General features: G+C 35.6%; 1 protein-coding gene and 1 long non-coding RNA gene across 3 annotated transcripts in view; both read right to left on the bottom strand.

The window, feature by feature from the left end:
- Nucleotides 1-3364: 3364 nt before the first annotated feature.
- Nucleotides 3365-6484, bottom strand: LOC127633361 (uncharacterized). Its single transcript, XR_007969199.1, has 5 exons — nucleotides 6346-6484; nucleotides 6118-6181; nucleotides 5478-5805; nucleotides 3774-4143; nucleotides 3365-3643 (listed from the first exon to the last, which is right to left on the bottom strand). It is a non-coding gene; the product is annotated as an uncharacterized LOC127633361 (long non-coding RNA).
- Nucleotides 6485-9071: 2587 nt separating this feature from the next.
- Nucleotides 9072-22917, bottom strand: part of mapk1 (mitogen-activated protein kinase 1) — a 36340-nt gene continuing 22494 nt past the window's right edge. Inside the window, exons 3-10 of one of the 2 annotated variants that reach the window (XM_052103746.1) lie at nucleotides 20932-21121; nucleotides 19153-19269; nucleotides 18548-18662; nucleotides 14960-15091; nucleotides 14634-14743; nucleotides 12570-12592; nucleotides 12464-12489; nucleotides 9072-10333 (exon numbers count right to left, since the gene is read on the bottom strand). In XM_052103746.1, the coding sequence (XP_051959706.1) occupies nucleotides 10221-10333; nucleotides 12464-12489; nucleotides 12570-12592; nucleotides 14634-14743; nucleotides 14960-15091; nucleotides 18548-18662; nucleotides 19153-19269; nucleotides 20932-21121 (826 nt within the window). In that variant the 3' untranslated portion in view covers nucleotides 9072-10220. Of the gene's footprint in view, nucleotides 10334-12463; nucleotides 12593-14633; nucleotides 14744-14959; nucleotides 15092-18547; nucleotides 18663-19152; nucleotides 19270-20931; nucleotides 21122-22917 lie in introns of both variants that reach the window. The other variant, XM_052103738.1, reaches the window with a different exon arrangement.

Below are 22917 nucleotides of genomic sequence, written 5' to 3'. Positions count from 1 at the left end.
TTTTTTTAATAATAATGCTAAATTATATCCTATATAATAGGAGTTAAAAGGAACATCCAAATTCCTTTATTGTCACTCAACCCAATACACAAGTGATTTTGTGTATATTGAAGTGAGACATATACAAATATACAATAACATCAGATTTACACAACACAATTTACATATCTCATATACACATCATTACACACAACACAATATACAAATGCACAGTATACAACGCACACAATATAGAATATACAGTATACAATAAAAATAGTATACATTTGAAGACAAAATTATTAGCCCCCTATGAAATATTTAGTTAATTCCCAAGTGCTGTTTAATGGAGCAAAGATTTATTCAACATAGCATTTCTAAACATTTATTTACACAACTTAGAGTGTTTATAATACAAATAGAAACAAAATTATAACCAATAATAAAAAATCTACTCTGATGTTAATAGTCAATAGGGTATCACTTTTGCTTGCTAACAGTCTTTAGTCGTTTGTTGTAGTTCTCAACAAGTTTTAGGCATTTCTCCTGAGTCGCCGCAACCCATTCCTCCTTAGCAAATCTCTCAAGCTCCTCCAGATTTGTTGGTCTCCTGGCATGGACTCTAGACTTCAGTGTGGCCCACAGATTTTCTATGGGATTCAAGTCTGGACTTTGTGCAGGGCAGTCAAGGATGTTCACTTTGCTCGGTTGGAGGTAGTTCTTCACCAGAAGTGAGGTATGCTTTGGGTCGTTATCATGCTGGAAGACAAAATGTCGACCCAAACCAAGTTTAGTTGCAGATTGCCTGAGGTTGTCTTTCAAAATCTTCTCGTAGTCTTCCTTTTTCATGATTCCTTCGACCCGGATGAGATTCCCAGTTCCAGACGCACTGAAACATCTCCACAGCTTATACTCCCACCGCCATGTTTCACTGTGGGAACGGTGTTCTTTGGGTTGAGCCCCTCTCCCTTCTTTCTCCAAACAGGTAACATCTCTATGGCCAAAGAGCTCTAGTTTTGTCTCATCTGACCAAAGGACACATTTCCAGTATGCATATTTTTTTTTCTCTAGGTTGTCCTTGGCAAAATTCAGTCTAGCTTGGAGGTGTCTCTTCTTCAGAAGTTGAGTTTTTCTTGGTCTGCAACCTCACAGTCCATTCCTGCGCAGGGCTCTAGTGACTCTTCGTTGAGCCATCAATCCCAGACTTGGCTAAATCATTCACAAGTGCCTTGGCAATTGTCCTTGGGTCTTTAGAAACCTCTCTCACCAGTTTTCTTTCCAAGGTTTTTTAAATCTTTTGCTTCCTGCCTCTGCCAGTCTTGTTCTCCACTGTGTGGGTCTCTTCAAACTTCTTGATAATACTTCTCACGGCAGTTCTTGACACCTGAAAACGCTTTGATAAACGTGTATATCCTTCTCCTGCTTTGTGAGCATTAACAATTATTTTTCTCTAGTCTAAACAAATGTATTTTGTCTTTGCCATGATGACAGTTGTTTTGCAAGATACCAATCCTCAATTTGAAGTGCAATTTATAGGCTTGGGGGATTAATTAGGTGAGTTAGGTTAATTAGGCATGTCATTGGATAAGAGGTTGGTTCCGTAGCCAATCAAACAGATAATTTCTTAAGGGGGCTAATAATATTGACCTTTGCAGTTTTTTTTTTAAATAATTATTTTATTCCAGGCAAACTGAAATAAATAAGGCTTTCTCCAGTGGGAAAATACAATAAGAAATGCTGTGTTAAAATCTCCTTGCTCTGTTAAACATCACTTGGGAAATATTTGAAAATGAATTTAAATTTCATATGGGGGCTAATCATTTAGTCTTCAACTGTGTATAAAATATACAGTAGGGTTGTATGTGCTGTATATACATTCAGGCTGTCGGCTGATAGTCAGTTGCCAGTGTGTTGTTAAGAGAGAATATCATTTATGACAGTCCAGTGAAAGATAAAGTGCAGTGCTGATGTATATTGATCTTGAGAGATCAAGGGTTCAAAAGTCAGATTGTTTGGGGGAAGAAGCTGTCATGGAGTCGGCTGGTGCAGGTCCTGTTGCTGCGATTCCACCTGACTGATGGTAGCAGTGAGAGCAGCCCATGGCTCGGGTTGGCTGGAGTCTCTGATGATCCTCCAAACACCGCCTGGTATATATGTCCTGGAGGGAGGGAAGCTCACAAATGTCTGGTTTGGTGTCAAATGGATACTAATGGGGCTTTAGTGATACATAAGACAGAAAAATAAAAAATAAAATTGGGAAGCACTAAACTAGACTGTACATAAATACATGTCTAAACATTTGTAAATGCCCACAAACTGTTGGAGCTTACTCTAAAATCATGGATCAGTGTTGCCTACACATCAGCAGTATTTATTAATCTGTCATAAAAAAGGGCTTTTTCTGTTCTGAGGGTTAACTGAGAGTCTAGTTTGTTTTTATTGAATGGCTATCTAATAATAGTCTACATAAACTGTTATTTTAGAGTGGCAGATATTGCCACTGGTAACCATGGATGCAGACTCTCACATAAACTAAATTAGGTTTAAGCCACTGATCTATATATATATAATTGGATAGCTCATAGAATTCTAAACTGCCAGCAGTAGGTGAAGCTACCGGAAGTGCTCTGGCGGCCATCTTACTATTCCCTACCGACAGAGGGCATCGCGGTATGTGCAGCGTTTAACCGCGAAACAACACTCACTTAAGGATGCGGCTAAAGTGCCCACAGGTTGTAATTTATGACTATGTACATATTAAGCACACATTAGTCGTTATCCCCATGTAGAGTGTCCATAACGATCATAATCTTTAATAATCAACAGTAAAAATACAACACCAAAGTGTATTAATACCCCTTTTTAAAGCAAAGTTATCCATCTGCAGATTGTTACAGGATGCAATGTTTCTCTGCATTCATAGTTTAAATCTGTTGATGCTCATTGTTCATAATGTTGACAAATTATACATCTGCATAATTTGCCAACATTATTAACCATTTTTGACTAGATTATATAGTAAATGTGAATCATGCACATCAACAAATTTTAAAGTTAATAAAAACGACTAGCTTTGTGTTGATATTGTAACTAGACAGTACCTCTTAGAATAAATCCAGAACCAAATATAAAAATGTAGCATAGTATACACACACACACAGGTTCATATGTAGTATGTGTGTGTGTATATATATAGAGAGAGACAGAGAGAGAGAGAGAGAGAGAGAGAGAGAGAGAGACACACACAAACTAATTTACATTTACTTAATGGAATTATCCATTTCCATTCATTTCTGGAATATGTACATACCAGCTTGTGAGCATTTAATTATTTCAACAATCCCTTGATATTTTAAATCATAATCGAAAATAGGTTTATTGACATATGCACACTCAAGGAAATCATACATATTTATTTGTTCAATAACAAAAGCTTCCAAGTACATAAAAAAAATTGACTTAAACTGAACAATACAATAACAATTTGCAGATATGTGGGAACAAATCTGCTAATGGATTTAACAACAATCCCACATTATTCAGCTTTCAAAAGAATGGTAGCAAGACGTGCCATCAGAGCTAGTGGCAACAGTTCTCCACCGGATATCACAGTGACACTGGAGGCAGCATCTTCTGATATGCATTTCAGGCAGTGACGTTCAGCCTGAAACAGAAGACGAAGAGAAAAACATCACTGTATGTCTTCCCAGCTTGTCCATGTTCAAAGCGGCTGTGGTAGGGTACAAAGCAGGCTTTGCAGTTAAAAAAACTATGAAGATGATTCTGTGCACTACCTGTTTATCAGCACTCAGTGTCGAGAGCTCTTCCCAAGATGAACACACTAATCGACATGAAGTCCTGAGGTGGATTTATAAGACCGTCAGACAGCGTCCTGCAAGTCTGCAAGACAGCTGAGAGATTTCTTCAACAGCACACACTCACAAGGCCCATCTCTGTCCCCACAAATGTTCTGGATCTTCATAGTGGCTCTGCATTCAAGGAACTTGAGGCAAACATGTTCAACCTAGAACCATACAACAATCACATCTTCATACTCAGTGCATTGCAGAAAGCTGCACAAACATCAGCCTCCACTTCATTGCCAAGGAAACATGTGCTGCATCACACTCCAAACGGCTTAAGAAAACTCTGGGCAAGCATGTACTGCAAAAAAGAAGAAAAAAAGAAAAGTTTGATATAAAGATCAGGAGCCGGTTACACCAGCTATACAAAAGTTTAAACTTAGCCTAGTTGTGGCGTAAATGGGCACGAAGTCACAATTTACGCACTACTAAATAATTGAGCATTGCAGCATTAAACTTCAGTACGACGTAACCCTACGTATAAACTAAATATTTACGGAAGACTCCAAGCAGGTGTAACTGATGGAATAAAAAAGCAGACTGATATTTTATGACATCAATAAGCTCACGTTTTGCATAACAGGCATCAATCAAATAATTGTGATTATGACAATGAATTGCCTGTTTTAGGCGTTTCATAAATATGATGAATAATTACCATACAAACTCACTAATTCATTTATACAAATTTAGCTTGAGTCATAAAATAAAATAAGGGTATGATTTCCTTTTCAGGCTTCAAAAACATATGAATGACAGTCAAATATAAAAGTATAAAATGTTAATTAAAATAATATCTTAATTATCAAAATATGTCTCTCAAGAGAGCTGCTCTTGTGACGTCTGCAGTGACGGTTACGTAAGCAAACAACGTTTGTACATCAACCGTAACAAAATCACATTTAAGTTCACGGCTTTTTAATACTTCTGTGTACAAATATGAACGCTGCTTATTGGATCAATGCAGGTAAACATCATAGTATGCACTACGCATCACTTTACGGAGAGTTTACAAATACTAGTTAAGACTTGCCTTAAGAACAGATGGAGCAACCAAATTAAGCACCAACTTAGTTGCAAACTAGTAGTTACGAAGCCTTGAACTTTATACCCCAACTTAAGACCTTACGCACAGCTATTTACTCAACCTCATGTCCTTCCAAACCTGTATGACTTTTTCTGTGGAACACAAAAGATGACATTTAAAAACATGTTTTTGTCCATATAATGAAAGCCATTGGTGACCAAAACAAGCTATTTTGCTCACCATTTACTTTCATTATATGGAATACAAAATACATTTTTGGGGGTTCTGCAAAAGAGTCACATGGATTTGGAAGGACATGAGGTTGAGTATATGATGACAGAATTTACATATTTGGGTCAACTTTTCTATTAATATTAAATGTTATAATTATCTGAAACACAGTAATTTTATGAGACTTATACTGCATGTTGCAAAAGTATCTTCACTGCAAATAAAAACAGACAGTATAATATTTTTTACTCTGTTAAAACAGCTCTTCAGTGAAGCCAGGCTGACTCCTCATACAGCTTTTCCTCCTGTTGCAAACCAATTCCAGTTTTATCTAGCATTCAGTGCGATGTTTATTGAAATCCAAACGGCAAATTTACCTTGTTTAACTTCAACAATATCCATGTGCACCTTTTCAGGGCTGGACTGGAAAGAGAAATCGGCCCGGGATTTGACATAACTGCCAAAAAGTTGTTGTTGGGGGGGTAGTGTTCGCTAACGCGGCGGCTCGTTTTAGATTATCGCGGACGACACAGCGACCCGCTCGGTTCTCCCGATGGCCAGTCCACCCTGATCGGCCCCAAAGTTTGTCGGTCCACCGGAAAAATGTCCGGTAGTCCAGATTACCAGTCCTGCCCTGCTCCTCGTCTATTCCAATTGATCACTTTATAAATGATGCCCGTGAGCTGGTCCGTATTCAGGCCTGCACTGCAAAAAGTACAAATCACACACAGAGAATTAATGAAAGCCCACATTATATTTATCATATGTAACCGGTGTTGATCTGCAATTAGATATTCAACTTGACCAAAAAGGCTGACTTAGGAAAATAACCACAATGAATCACAGTATAACTCACTAAGTTAACGTTAGCTGCATAGCTAATATTCATTTATCCTAAGAAAATAACCACAATGCACGTTCAACGTAAACAAAAGCTACAAAACATAATTATGTATTCAGAATAAAAACTTTAAAGCCTGCAAAAAATATGTTTGAAAATGTCTACTCATATCTTACCTCAGTTTCTTAAACTTGTTTCTATTGAAACACGTGCGCACGTGCGCCGCTGAACGTAATGCTGCTGCAATAAAGAGTAACATAACACGCTCACATTTAGAATAAGCAGGGGGATTAAAGTCAAAATAAATAATGAATTACATATTTAGGAAGATTGCATTGTGATACAGTGTATGCAGACATAAAAAAATGTGTTTTAATGTGACTGGATGGGTACAAATTACTCACCAAAACAGACGATTTCCCATTGAGACACATAGGAGTACAGAATGTTAGGGAATACCAAGATGGCGGCGCAGTAGCTTCACTGTTGTGACGTCATGAGCTATCCAGTTATATATATAGATCAGTGGTTTAAGCTCATTTTTTGATTACATCACAGCACTTTATCTTCTCTTATTCACTTAATCAAGAGTGCAAACTGAAGTACCTCTGTTGCCTTGCCAACCAAGACAACAAAGTGGAATCAGAGCATTACATCCATGCCCTACAGCCAGACTGAACAATGCCAGGCACATTTTAACCGGAGCTTAAGATCTCTGCTAACAGATGATCTTATGCAGATATGCCGATATTTGTTCCATTTATTGAGACAAGTCAAACACAAAATACTAGAACTAAAATCACACTTAAATACATCAAACACGAGGCAGAAATATAATACAATTAGTTTTATTCTGCTGTTTCTAGGTTAACTTGGCAGATGCAAAGATCAACATTGATAATTAAAATTGGCCATCTTTTTCAGCAGTAAAGACATACCTCTGAGACATATTTTTTTTATTATTTTCAATAGATTGAAAGGGTTTGAACAGATTAAAATGTTTGTAATCATACATTTCCTCCGTGATTATACTGGCACCGCATAAAACACAACCAAGGGGTCGGTTTTGAAACTTGCAAGTGAAATTCACAACAAAAGTTTGCCATTGATAACAAAGGAGATTAATCCACAAAGATAATTTTTGTTTTTACAAAATTAATATATCACTAGACATGAATGTTTTTACAATAATAAAAAAAAGTTCAATAACTGGGGCAAAAGGCAATGTGGTTAAACCAGAAATGGGGGAATAAAAGGCCTGTTTAATTTTTCTTCCACAAACAATCACAAAAGCTGAGAGAAATAAGACTTAAAATTACAGAAAGAGAAAAGTTTTTTGGGGGGGGGGTTCACGTATATAATTTCATTAATATACTGCAAAAAAAGTCACAACTGATCCCCAACAAAAAGCTGCACAATAAATTGTTATTTGTGACGCATAAAGGCACACAGAAACAGACAGGCTGTACACTGATTCAGCAAAGGCTATCTTACAAGAGTTTTTTTTTTTTTCTTTCTAATTTTTGTTTTATTTTTATTTGTTTTTAAAGAGAATAGCTCATTCTCTGCTTGATCAACCAATATCTTGCTAAGCAAAATCACCACAAGGTGGAGTCTTGGTCGGATATCTACGCAAAAAAGGGCTGGTAAATCAAAGAGGAAGCAAGAGTGGGAAAGAAACACTTTGCTCAAGCCATGCACAATGATGCATACATAGTGTCAATAACATAACCATGAATTTGACTGCCATTGTGGTCCATTTTACAAGTGCTGTCTTGCTCATTAATTGCACAAGTGCGAATAGTTGAAAAATTATGCAACCATCAGTTAAACTTTGTTTTTCTTAGGGTCTCAATGCACCACATAATTCATTCACCAGCAGTGATTGAAAAGGCATAATAAAAGTTATATTTACTGTAGTGAATGCATAACATGGCTAGAGGCTCCTAATTTCTATTTATAAGAATTAATAAACTTGACATTCTGGTTGAGCTGGTTGATTAAATTCTTCTAAAAATCTAATTTCTCACATTTTTGTCCAAACACTGAAAGGTTCCTGGATTTGAAAGAAGTGCAACCAAAATGTGCAAGCAAAATAAGTGTATTTTTAAAACTCTTTTTTGCACTCGTAATACTCAATATAGGAAATGTGAGACCACAAAAGGTAGGATATAACAAAAACCTGAGAGTCCAATAGTGGAATCCCCAGCAGGAGTGGCACTTCCATTTTCTTTGTATAGAAAGCTTTTTTTTAACAGTCATGCAAGGGCACAGTCTTATAGATAGATACAAGGCGGTATAGGGCAGGGAGGAGGCAGAGAAAATGAAAGAGAAACAGAAATATACAAAAGGAAAGAATGAATACAGATGAGGCACTGACTTTGAATAATACGACACTCAAAATTGACAAATTATCACAGAAAAATTTGATTTCAAGTCCCACAAAACAATATTTTATAAACCTAACTAATATGATGCATCTCTAGATATATATATAAAAAAGAAAAAGATATTTTGGGATATAAGTACACCTGCAGTTTAAAGGAATAGTTCACACAAAAACTAAATTCTCTCATCATTTACTCACCCTCATGCCATCCCAGATGTGCATGACTTTCATCTGCAGAACACAAACGAAGATTTTTAGAAGAATATCAAAGCTCTGTAGATCTATACAGCGTAAGTGAATGGTGACCAAAACTTTGAAGCTCCAAAAAGCACACAATGGCAGCATAAAAGTAATCCACAAGACTTTTAATCCATGTCTTCTGAAGCGATCCAATCAATTTTGGGTGAGAACAGACCAAAACGTAACTCATTTTTACTGTACATCTTGCCATTGCAGTCTCTAGGCACAATCATGGTTTCAAGCTCAAATACACTTCCTGGTGCTCAACGCATGGGCAAAGCGCTAGATGGTACAGGGATGTGTAATAGAGCTTGAAATCATGATTGCCAAGGAGACTGCTTGTTTCAAATTGAATAGTGCAAAATTAGTTACATTGATTAATTACATATAAACTGACTGGATTGCTTCAAAAGACATGGATTAAACCACTAGTCATATTGATTACTTTTATGTGGCCTTTATGTGCTTTTTTCAAGCTTTAAAATTTTGGTCACCATTCACTTACATTGTATAGACCTACAGAGCTGAGATATCTTTCTGAAAATCCTCATTTGTTTTCTGCAGAAGTCATACACATCAGGGATGGCATGAGAGTGACTGAATGATAATACAATTTATATTTTTGGGTGAACTATCCCTTTAACACAGGCGGACCTCACCTTTTTTGGTGGGTAAGGTGAGGGCTTAGGTCTTCATCAACTTTTCTAAATATATGGACAAAAGTAAAACAATTTCCAAGGTGGTAAAATAACCTCAAATCAGTTTTTTCTTTGGTGCATAAGCAATTTTAACAGATTAGTCTCTTCTCTATGGATCCTATATATTAATTTAAGTGATCCAATTGAGTGATTAAGTGTTTAAGATTGAGAGTTAATGTACACATTTTAAATGTATAGGTGCGGTTCATTTTTCTGTTTGAAATATTACACAATATCCCTTGATTGCCTAAAGGCACATCCTGGGTGGTAATTAAAATGAACTACAAATGGAGGAAAATAATTCGATGAATGAATAAAAGTAAGGTTTTTTTATACATTTTGAGGGGCAGAAATACATGGCAAAAACATATTTGTGTATATGAAAATACATGAATCAGTTTATTAAAGCCTCAACTGGCACCTTGGCAAATTTCCATCTTTGTGCATTTTGAGGAGTTTGGCGATGCACAAAGAGAATAAATTTGTTCCTGTGTATATGTATATATATATAAAATAATCAAGGAGATCCAGGCCTTCAGTTTGGCCTCTGTGGGACTTAAAAATGGCTTACAGACACCTTAGTGAAAAGCAGCTTGTTGGAAATATTAACAGGAGGCTAAAAAGAAGCACAATAATAACAATCATATAATTTTTTTACTGAAGTGTAATAGAGGTCTGACCAAGACGAAAAGGGTTACCATACCCAGAGTCAAAACCTCACCTAGATGGGTCATCTCAGATCCATAATCTCCACACACACAGGTTACGTTTCACAGATAAGCAAAAATGAGAATAATAAGATAGAGAAAGGGTGTGAGAGAAGCTCTGCACATTTCTTCCATTATAATGTGGAGTGTATGTAAATGACTGTAAGAGAGCAGGAAAGGTGCAAGAGTCCATGTTTTCTGCTGCAGTTTGGATGAACTTTGAGGGTTGCCTGTAGTTTTGGGGTTCAGTTGGAGAAAGAGGAGTTATGATGATGATGATGGTGAAGACCAAAAGAGGACCACAGCACACAGTGTAGTGGAGATAGAAGCATCACCATGACTGAATCTAGAGCAACACCTACAGACATAAACATTGGGATTAGTCATTCCTGTTTAAATTAAATCTGCATCAAAAGGTAAATATTGCAATATTATCTATTATCTTCAATATGCTGGGATGCACAAATCTGAGCAACTAAACTTAATTAATATTTTTCAATTGGCCAGTAATTTAGATGTGTACAAATCCATAAATGCAAGTATGAGCAATATCAATATTTACCACTAATAACAAAACATTTGACATCATAACCCATTTCAGTCCATCTATAGTTCATTATCATCCAAGAGTAAAATAGTTATTCTGACTATTTTATTATCAGGACTATGTGGAGCCGTGAGTAATTTCATCTTTCTAATAATATCCATATTTTTGGCACTGTTTTGTAATCTAGGAAGGGTAAAATGAAAAGACATGGAACAGCTGCTCCCTCTAGAAAAGCATCAGGATTACACACAGGAAACACTGTCTTTATGCGACTGACAAACAGGGTCCCAATCATTTTCAGTATAATTAAACATGTACTTATTTAAAACATTAAGGTCTATGATAAATAATTTATTTTCAATTTAGAAGTATTTAGCTGAAATATTTAGCACTATTGGCATTAGAAATATACAAAAATACACAGCAAACAATCTATTTCTTGTCTTGTTTTCCAGAAAAATGTCGAAATATTCTTTAAACAAGATAGATTTATGTAATGGAGAAGCAAAATAACATGTATATTAAGTAAAATCTAACAAAATGTTTTGAGTTTTTTTTATGAAGTCCCCTAGAAGACATGGCGGGAATTTTGTTCTCAAATAGATTTGGGTTCCATCACAATACATTTAGCATTCTCTTGCAATACATTTACCGTGGTTTTACTAGAGTAACCATATTTTAACATTGATATTCATAGTAAAACCATAGTAATAATGCAGAAAAATGAAAATTATGGTATTTAAATCATTATTTTGTGGTTATGTTTTTACTACAAACACCATGGTAAAACCATAGTAACCACAAGATTAACCAAGTTTAATCCATAGTAAAACCATGGTAAATATATGGATACAGTATACTGTAGTAAAACCATGATTTCCACCAAAAAACTATAGTTCCTACAGTCTACAATATTACTATAGTAAAACAATGGTTTCCACCAAAAACAGTTTAAACTACAATCACGGTTACCTCAGTATTACTATGGTAAAACCAAGTTTTCGGAACTGTAATGTTACATAAAGTAAAGCCATGGTTTGAGCACAGTACCATAATTAAACTATGGCATTTGTATAGTAAAACCTTAATAACAACACAATAATGATTTTTATTACCCTAGTTTTCGTTTTCCTGTATCATCACTATGAGTTCAAACTGAATATCATGTTATTATATGGTTACTATAGTAAAACCATGGTAAATCTTTTGCGAAGGCAATACTACTACGTGGGCATGCAAAACTAATTCAGAAATAAAAAACATTCCTGCATTTTCCAAAGAATTAGCATTTTGTATTATTATTTTGTCTTACCCCATTGGAATATAGTTTTATATTTTCGTGTTCAATACAAGTTAAGTTCAGTCAGTAGCATTCGTTGAATAATGTTGATTTCCATGCCTTTCCATGACTCATGCCTCTTTTGTTTAAAAATACAAATAAAAAGCATATATAACAGTTACAGTGAGGCACTTACCATGAAAGTAAATGGGGCCAGTCAATCAAGTTTCAAAAGTATAGCCACAACACAAACATTATATATGATAACATGATTTTAGTGTTTTGAATACAGAACATTACGTTAAAATAGTAAAAATAAAAAGTTATTTTATCTTGTTTTAAGGATGTTTAGTTATTTTTACTGGAAATGATGGCACAATAACTCAGTAAGAAAATTATTTTATGTAGTGTAATAAAACATTCTGATCTGCTGAACAAATACTAAACAAAACATTTGTTATTTGCACGCAGTGTGAATCTCTAAGGGCTTTAGAAATCAACATACTGAAATTCACCCTTAAGAGTTTGTGCAGCAGACTATTATCTTCAGTCATTTATACCAGTGTAATAGGAAAATATAAACTACAGATTATAGCCGATGCATATTTGGCTTTGGTCTAGGCCTATTATTTACCCATACAAAATTTTGTTCTGCAGTTTACCTGTGCAGTAGGCTATGGTCTGTAGCCTGATTGGAAGCGTTCAGTTTCTTGAAAGATCAGCTCTTTCAAAGTCTCTTTGGGCAAGTCATCCAGCTCCATATCAAACTTAAATGGTGCCTCAGCAACAGGCTGTGAACAGTAAACATAGCATAGTTACCATAGAAAAACTTTACACTTTACCATAATTCCCTTGTTACGTGTACAATTGACAGTACAAAAGCTGTTACTCAGTTCTGATTTATGTCCCCAGTGCACAAATCATGAATAGCATTCATCAATATATTAGTATGGTGTTGCTGGATGTATGGCATGTTTGTTTCTTTCCATGTCCATATTTTATTGCTACAGAAATCTTATGTAGTTTTGTGGCTGAGCACAAGCTTTGATGGGTGCCAAACTCCACATAACAATATCATTTGTATTTACAAAAAAAGCCATTTACAAAACGGGAATGTGCGGATCACACACACAACACTGTAGTGGCATTAAAGTTCCATTCACATGCTTAACATCTAACCACATTCTAACTGACACAATATAGTTGGTCCAAGGTTATTGTGGCCATTAAAAATGCAATTCATAATGTGCACGTATGAAACGTTCATGACCTTTGATCGTTAGAAATTGCTACAATTAGCAAAAGCAGAAGACATTATGGGATTTGATAAAGTTCATGTTCTAAGAAGCTGTAAGGAACAAAATGCAGACAGAAAACTTTGACTTTAAAAGGAGTAATTAACCCAAAAAGAAACATTGTCATAATCTATTAACTCTGATGCCATTCTAAACCATAATGCCTTTGGAATGTGGAACACAAAAGAAGTTAAGGAATATCAGTTAATAGGGACTCACTTTAAAGCTGAAAAAGGTCCCAAAAGTATAAATAAATGAGTGTATGCAACCTTGATTATAGTGTTACACAACTTTGAAAGTTCTCACATGAACAGGCCACTGTGACAGAGTCCCTCTTATAGCGCTCACTGATGCACAACAGACACCAAATTTGTTTTATTGCAAAAAAATCTCACCAAACCCTATAATATGCCTTCGAAAGATTTGGAATATAACTGGGATTAACAAGCATGGACTACTTTTATGGTACTTTTTGGTCCTTTTAAAAGTAATATTCTGCGTTCAATGCAAGTTTTGCTCAATCAACAGTATTTGTGCCATAATGTTGATTACCACAAAATATTATTTTGACTCGTTTGTCCTTTTCTTTGAAAAAAGCAAAAATCGAGATTATAATAACCATGTTTCCATCCAAGGATTTTTTGGCAAAAAAGCCTATTCAGGTTTAGCGCATCAAAATATTTATAGATATTGATGATGGAAACACAAATTATCGATGACATTTCACATGTATCAACGTTTAACTTTAGCGCATCACTCCTATGTCAACACATCAAATGTCAGGAAAACAATTTGGCAAAAAATATGGTGTCACATGACAGAATATCCATCACATCTGTCCTCAAAACAAACAGCATAGCGGAGAAGTATACTTGGACTGATGAGAAGACTCGAGTTTTCCTCAATTTCATTAAACCCAATGCCATTACCTTTATTCTTGATGGAAGTTTTTCCAGAATTTTTAATATAGATAAAAAGATAACGTCTTTTACCAAAACGTCAGTTAGAAAGAACCCATTTTACATTAATTCCTTCCGAACCCAGTGAATCTGCACTGTCCAGTCTGTAAGCACGTTATTTATGGTTAGGTAAGTTCTCAGTGTCTGAAGACACAATGAGAAGACACAAAAACACACTTCTTTTTCTTATTGTAGTCCAATAACAGACAAGAGTCTTCAGAACAGAAAAGCAAAAAGATTAAACAAAAGTGCAAAATAAATCATAAGGTGTACAGAGACATAACCAACCTCTCTGTTTTATACAAATGTTGGGACATCTGGGACGTGAAAGGTATTCAACTTGCAATGTACACAAAATTCTGTATGGAAAGGCCTCTAGGGCAGATTTCTTTTGAGCTAAACCAAAACTTATGGAACAATGTTTTTGTTTTTTAAAGAATGACGTCACGACACACACCATTTTTTTTAATCCCCACCCCATACTTTGTAGCAAGATTAAAATGCAATCAAAGTTATTCTTGATCCTAACCCAGACAAAAAACTAAAAACAAAGAGAAAATGTGAAGTAGCAATCTGACCTCATCTGTAGGGTCATAGTACTGCTCCAGATAGGGGTGAGCCAGCGCCTCCTCCACCTCAATCCGCTTATGAGGGTTAAAGGTCAACATCTTATCCAACAGATCTAATGCTACAAGAACAAAACAAAATCTGTTCAGCACTCAAAATGGAACAATAAAACAAGATCACTGATAAACATTATTTTACGACTATATACATTATTTATGATTTATGAGTCATAAATCACATTTAGCATGTCCCACATCCTGGAGGTGGCTTAGTCTGAAAATATGAGGACAAGATCATAAGTTTGTTTCAGTCAAGGTTTGTGGAGTTGAACTCTGACCTTTAGGGTCTGCGTTAGGAAAGAGGCGGTTCCAGGGCACTTTGCAGCGCAGAGGCAATGACAGTAGGTAATTTCTTGCCTTAATGTTGATGATGCAGTTGAGATCTTCCTGAGAGGGAGAACCCAAAATACCTACAGGAGAAATAATGGATGTATTAAGAGGATTTTAGAGTATAGACAACAGGGTGGGACAGGAAATAAAGAGAAAAAGGAAATACAACACCAAGGGAATAGAGTAAAAGAGTTAGGAATTTAGCAAATTTAGGAAGTTGCAATTTAGAAATGTATTTTATCGTGTCCATTTTATATGATACTGTGCAAATGTAGCCGATCCTTTCTTAATTTAACTAATTTGGATTTTAGAAAAGTTCAGAAAAAACAAACAAAAAACTTTAAAATAGCGTATAATATTAGGTCAAAACCATGAATGAGAAGATGTCATTGTAACTGAGGCTAACATTCTGCCTAACATCTTTGTTTATGTTTAACACAAGACGGAAATTCATATGGATTTGGAATGACATATAGGTGAATAAATGACAGAATTTAAATTTTTTTGTGTGAACTATCCCTTTATCAACCTTAATTTTATCATCTAAGATTGGACAGCTACTTGTATATCCAAGACAAAACTTACAATTTGGCAACCAAAAAGCTCATCAATGCTGCTTCCTGTGATACTAAGCCTTCAGAGCATAAGCAATAGTATTACAATAACCCACTGCAGCTTGATGTGCACACACACACACACACACACACACACACACACACACACACACACACACACACACACACACACACACACACACACACACACACACACACACACTCTCTCTGAATGAGGAAATTAGTAGTTATCAACAGGGAAACACATGCTTGCACAGGCCAGAGAGGTCCAAAAACACAAGTGATAATGGAAGAAAACCTGCTACAGAGATTTTTTTTTTTTTTTGCCTCTTTTGAACCCAAGAAACATTTACTGCGTGTTTGGATGGAAAAAATACACACCCTCAAACACGTAGCAACATGCACAAGGTTCTGGGAGTGATCAGCTTGTATACAGGCCAAAAATCAACAGCATCTCTGACAAGAAATAGTTTTTAACGGATGTAACCTAGAGAAAGGGAAAACGAGAGAAGGGAAATGATGATGAAGCTGTTTCAGCAGAAAACCATCAAAAAGTCCTACGGTGCAAACCTCACCACAATGTCTCATATTTCTACCCAGAGATGGATGGCCTTTTCAGAGCTTTTGAAGAGCACTCAATATGAATCAATTATTCATTCGAGCGAATAAGCATGTTTTCCTTTAAAAGATGAGCAACATTTTTAAGGACCATCAAAAACATTTTTGATTAACTGCCTAAAACCAGAGTGCGACTGCTGCATGCATTTTCCATTTCCCTTTTTTATTTGTAACCAGTAGCATATAATAAACATGAAAAAAATTCAATAAAATAAAAAAAATATATATATATATATATATATATATATATATATATATATATATATATATATATATATATATACATATATATATATATACACACACACACACACACACACACAGTACTGAGCAAAAGTTTTAGGCACGTGTGAAAAATGTTACAAAGTAAGGATGTATTCAAAAATAATGCCATAAATAGTTTTCATTTATCATTAAACATAATACAAAGTCCAGCAAACATAAAAAAGCTAAATGAATATTTGATGTGACCACCTTTGCCTTTAAAACAGTACCAATTCTCCTAGGTACACCTGGAAATATTTCTTGGTTGTTGGCAGGTAGGATGTTCCAAGCTTCTTAGGGTGTGTTCAAACTTGGCAGGTTTAGTTCGATTTAAACGAACTCTGGTGCGATTACTCTGTTAGTGCGGTTCATTTGAACAAGTGTGAATGCTGCCACCCAAACCTTGGTGCGCACCAAACAAGAGGACCGAGACCACCTGAATAGTGGGACTCGGTCCGCAGGAGTGGTTCAATTGATATATGAATGCAGCATGGACCAAAGATGTCTAAACGGACCAATAACAGGAAGTAATTTGCCTAATACTGACCTCAAGCATATCTGGTTCTTCTCATTATAGGAGCTATGTCGCCCATTATAGTTCGGTACAGGCGTCAGAAATGCCACTCCTTGCAGCAAACTTAATTTGTGTGTGCAACAGAGGAATTTTTCCTGCCAGTTTTTTTAATGCCAGTGTGAACGCTAAGCAAACCAGGACTAAATGTATCATTTTCGGTCCTGACCAAAATTTTTATTTAATTTGTGAACACACCTTTAGAGAACTTACCACAGTTCTTCTATCTATTTAGGCTGTCTCAATTGCTTCTGTCTCTTCATGTAATCCAAGACTGACTCGATGTTCAGTGGAGGACTCTGTGGGGGCCATGGCATCAGTTTCAGGGATCCCTGTTCTTCTATTCTATTTCCAGAATGAATGTTTGGGAGACCAAATTCATATTTCCTATTGACACACTAAAGCTGAAGATATAAATAACCATCTTAATACAAATGTTTTTATGAAACATTGTATGTGTCTAAGACTTTTGCAGAGTACTGTTTATTTTTTCGAAACATTTATGGCAACGTATGTGGACAGCGGTACTAAGTTGTGAAATAAAAAAACAATACCAAGCTATAGAAATATAGAAGCATATATAGATTTATTTAATTTTTTTAAAATCAAATTGTTTATTAATTTTCCAGGAGTGTTTATTATTCATGTTTGAGAGACGTTACAGACATTACATTAGAAATTAGCATAATTAATTTGGATTCAAAGTAATGGCCAGCATCATCCAATAACTTCCAATCATGTTAAAAGAAAATTATACATTGTAAATTCTGAGTCTATGTACTGATTACCATTGTCCCATGTCTGCCAAACATGTTGAGTGGTCCAAACATCATCTGCAGCCTGAAACTGAACTTTTGGTCAGATTTTAGTAGTGAATACACTTAGCTGCATAAGAAAGCTATAGGATGCTCCCTTGCTCCCTATTTATTGAATGACTTAACCTCCAGTGTGCAATTCACCTTATTTTCATCCTAACTCAATAAAAGGCCTCTAAAAGGAAAAAGTTTCAGCTTTTGGATGAACCCATTGATTCTCAATGTGAAAATGCACAGTACAGGATTTCCAAGGGAAAAATTAGCTAAAGTACAAATAAGTGTACATTATACAATCGCTCAAATAAAAAAAAAAAAAACGAAACATCGGATGAAACTAGAGGCTCTAGTCATTTGACTCAAACAGGTTTCAATGTAAAAACATAATTACGTTTCTTACAAGATGTAGTTTTGTTGGCATTTCTCCCAAAGACAAACTCCGCCGTGATCAGCGGCATGATGTTTTGTCACATGTTTCCGTACTTCCGTAAAGTTGAACCCTTCACAAACAGCCCAGAGTCTTCTGAACTGAGATCAATATTGATTCAATGAACTTAAATTAAGCGTTGTGCATAGCAAAGCCAAAATACAATGTCCACCACGCTTGTGTTCGAGCAATAAAACTTTATGGGATTCGAACCGCCTACAGCTTTTAAGTTGCCAGCCATGAGCTTTCGACTGTGCATGGTTGTTTACCTAAAATGTGATTTAGTTGGTCCAGGTAGTGTTTCCCAGGGAAGATGGGTCTATTTGAAAGCATCTCAGCCAGAATACAACCAACTGACCAAATATCAATGGACTTCGTGTATCCCTGAGAGAAAGAGAGAGAAAAAATAAAGTAAAACAAAAAGTATCATGTTTTAATGAATGGCATAGTTTTTGGGCATGTGTCATGGTGATACCATGGTATCCTTTGAAGTACATGTTAATGCCATGGTATATGAATATGGCAATCATTCAGTACAACAATATACTGTATATCAACATGCCATGGTATTACCATCGCTGTACCACCACTATACCACTGCTACCTTAAGGAAACCCTCACTTTAAATTCAGCACTTTTAACAAGCATTAAAATGTTTGCTAAAGACTTGAACACAGAGTAGTAGTTTAAGAGAAAAAATGAAAATAATTAGCATTGATTTGCTACACCTGCAATGGCCAAACACCAAAAAGCTAAATAAAAAGCTAGATACACAAAACAAACAGTAACATAGTAATCAACTCTACCAATAGACTTAGTCTGTGTTCAACAAATCAGTCCAACAATTTTTGAAAGATCAACATTGACAGCTTACCTTAGAGTTGAGCATAATCTCTGGTGCGCGGTACCAACGTGTGGCTACATACTCAGTCAGGAAGCCAGTGTGGTCATGGTCTGGATCGGCCACTCGGGCGAGCCCAAAATCACAGATCTGAGAGAAACAGGATAGCCAAGGAGAGTATTTAGTATTACTACAGTAGGTATCCAACCAGAATTACCCTTACTTTTGAGTGAATTTACACAGCGGCAAAACGTTAAGTCTTTTTCGCAAAATGGGACATTTTTGGCACCCTTGTTTAGTGTGAAGAAAGTGTGTTATTATGAATAACATTGTTAATTTTATTATTGGTTTTGTATTTTTTACATTTTATATCCTGTATTATATTAAAATATGATTTTTCACAAAAACTGATGATAAAGGGCATAAGGATTTGGTTTGATTTACATTTCTGAATTCACGATTCTATACTGTCACAAACCTTTGAATAGAGCCATCATGAAATGTTATGTTTGGATTTATTATTCATATTATTATAAACAGTTCCTTTACTTGTAACAATTATCAAAAAGTGCTCATCATTAAACAGTAAAATGATCCATAGGGCATGGTGTGGGACAAAAGATCATGCCCAGCAGAGGGCAATAGTGACAGGAGAATAGAAATATTAATAACTCAAAAAATACATAATTATGTTAGATACATATGCTTGTACACTGTCACTGAATACATACATTTAAGTATTTTAATATTATAGTTTTTAAAATAGTATTTTCACTGATTACATGCTTCTAAACAATTCTTAACAAAAAAAAGTGTCATGCTATATCCAGTAAAATAATGTTTGCCATAGTATACATTTACGAGTGAAATCAGACATTACACGTGGCATTATCAGGAAGACTTTCAAATATCAGGACCCTTAGCATTATAATACATTATATTCAGCATTACATACAGTTTAATATAGTACAATCATCTGTAAACCCTGTGTTCACCCTCCTGCTGAAAAGACTCATCTTGGTGCTCACTTACAAAACTGGCACACCTTGACCGCTAAGACTTCAGTCTGATGTCCATGAAAGCTGCACAACTGATTACACTGAAACTGAAATTGTGGTATGATGTTGGACAGTTTAATCAAAATGATTGCTCTACCTTTCTCAAATGCAATCAGTTTGATTGACGCGGATGTGCGCGCCCGCTTAAAGTTTAACAGAGACTCACTTGTGATAAAAACAAACAGTTTCGACGAAATATGTGGCAGATTTAGAATTCATAACATGTTTACATTATAAAACATAGAAAATAGCAGTAAAATGTAATTGATGCACTGGAGAGAAACAACTCTCGCCCATCATACAGCACAAGCACTCTGTAAACGCACCTGACGAAGCAACCGCTCCACATTAATCTGTATGATTATTATGATCTTCTTTGAAGTGTTATAAAGTGCTTTGAAAGCTGGACAACTTGGGTCCTATTTTTATCGCTTCAACTTGAGTTATCATGCGACACATTTTTCACTTGTCTGTGAAGTGACGTCAAGTGATGCCCTAGTTAAAAGTGATGCATGACATTTTTATTTTATTTAAAGATTACTCAAAACATGGTTGACAGAGTCAACTATAAGTAGGCCATTCATAGGTTGATTTCCCTGAAAACTGTTAACACTGTGCCTCTGTGGTGCTCTCAAAACATTACTCTGTTTGTCTATGTATCTTGCCTTATCTATGTATTGGCTCAACTAATTGCATGAGTTTGGGGCTGGAAAATTAAAATGGCATGATGGCAAAGAACTCCAGTGTACTTCACCTTGAGGTCGCAGGTAGTATTGAGCAACAGGTTAGATGGTTTCAGATCTCGGTGGAGAACATTTGCAGAGTGTATGTACTTGAGGCCACGCAAGATCTGGTACAGGAAGTAACAGATGTGGTCATTGCTCAAGTGCTGCGTCTTCAACAGCTTGTACAAGTCTGTCTCCATCAGATCCTGTACAATGTAGCTACAGAGTGCCAACGTCAAGGATAAACACAAAGCTTGACATTTCAGCAATGGTAAAAGTATGCATATACATGAACTGACAAATGCATTTTGTGAAGTACACTCAACCTTTACACACTCAAGAGTGAAAATTGCTGTAGATATGCAGAGCTATTTCAAGAAATGTACATTTCGCCCACGTTTCATATTGTCTGAGAATCTTCTAAAAGCACTACAGGGCCCTTGAAAGACCCACTCTGTTTCCACCTACTTCTCTACTCCGCTATTTGATATCGGATTTCAACATTACCCATGCGCTCACTTCCATCCCACAATCTACCTATATACAGTAGATCAAGCCTGAAATTAACAACCTATCCAAATGTTTTTTTAAAGACTCTCTGAAAATTAAAATAGAAGTTTTGTGGCTTTTAATCCATATCTGTTAGCGCTGAGGCCATCTATATGCTAGTGTACTCCAAAATACAAGTTCACAAAAGACTTTCTCTTACAGGAATTTGGACCAAAAATATTGATTACATCATCTCCTGCTCAGGGGCGGACCCATTTTTTGTCCAATAAAATGATCTCTAGAATGAGTATGTATCCTCCCAGGTGCCATCGATTTGTATTACCAAGTAGTACAGTCAGTAAACACATTACCAAATTGATTTACTATACAGCATTAAATTTAATGTTTTTGATAAATTTATGTGAAGTACTTGCGCTGAATATGTAAGCGTGGTAGGATAATTGACCCACAGGGATTGCATGATAGGAATATTAGCATAGCAGGCTAATCAATTTAGCATGCTAACTGGAAACTAGGGCTGTCAATTTAACATATTAGTTTAGTGCGATTATTTAAATGAAAAATCAAACCAACAAAAGTGAGACGCTCAGAAAGAATCCATCTGACGCATGAGAACTCAAGCTCAAACAGAAGTAGGCCAATAATAGCCACTTCTTGATTTGTAGAAATGCTTAAAGGGATAATTCACCCAAAAATTTTAATTCTCTCACCATTTACTCACTCTCATGCCATCCCAGATGCGTATGTCTTTCTTTTGCTAAATACAAACAAAGATTTTTTTGAAGAATATCCAAGCTCTGTTGGTCCATACAATGCAAGCGAATGGTGACTAGAACTTTGAAGCTCCAAAAATCACACAGGCTACATAAAATAATCTATATGACTCCAGTGGTTAAATTCATATCTTCAGAAACAATATGATAGGTGTGGGTGAGACACAGATCAAAATGTAAGTCTTTTTACAATAAATCTCCACTTTCACTTTCTCTTTCACATACTGAAAGTGAAGATTATTGTTAAAAAGGATTTAAATATTGATGTGTTTCTCACCGTAAGTGATTGCATCACTTCTGAAGACATACTAAACCACTTTTTGCTGACTTTGTGATTTTTGGACCCCGAAAGGTCTGGTCACCATTCACTTTTTGTGAATTGTATGGACCTACAGAGCTGAAATATTCTATATAAAATCTTAGTTTGTGTTCCGCAGAAGAAAGAAATTCATACACATCCGGAATGGCATGAAAGTGAATATATTATGAGAGATTGACATTTTTGATTAAACCATCCCTTTAAGTTGTCTACTGCCACAATACATGTATATAATGAATTTGAATGATCTGAATTATAATATTTAATATATATAATACATATTTTATTTATTCTATGCTAATTTATCTTTATTTTGGGGCCTTTCTCAGTAAATACTTAAATGTGCGATCAGTACGATTAAGTGGCACACCATGCAATTCATTTGAATACAAATTCAATCAATTGACAACCCT

Source organism: Xyrauchen texanus, chromosome 3 (assembly GCF_025860055.1).
Source record: "Xyrauchen texanus isolate HMW12.3.18 chromosome 3, RBS_HiC_50CHRs, whole genome shotgun sequence".
NCBI classification, from domain to species: domain Eukaryota; kingdom Metazoa; phylum Chordata; class Actinopteri; order Cypriniformes; family Catostomidae; genus Xyrauchen; species Xyrauchen texanus.
The sequence above is the reverse complement of the archived record's forward strand: the minus strand, read 5'-3'. Positions and strand labels throughout refer to the sequence as shown.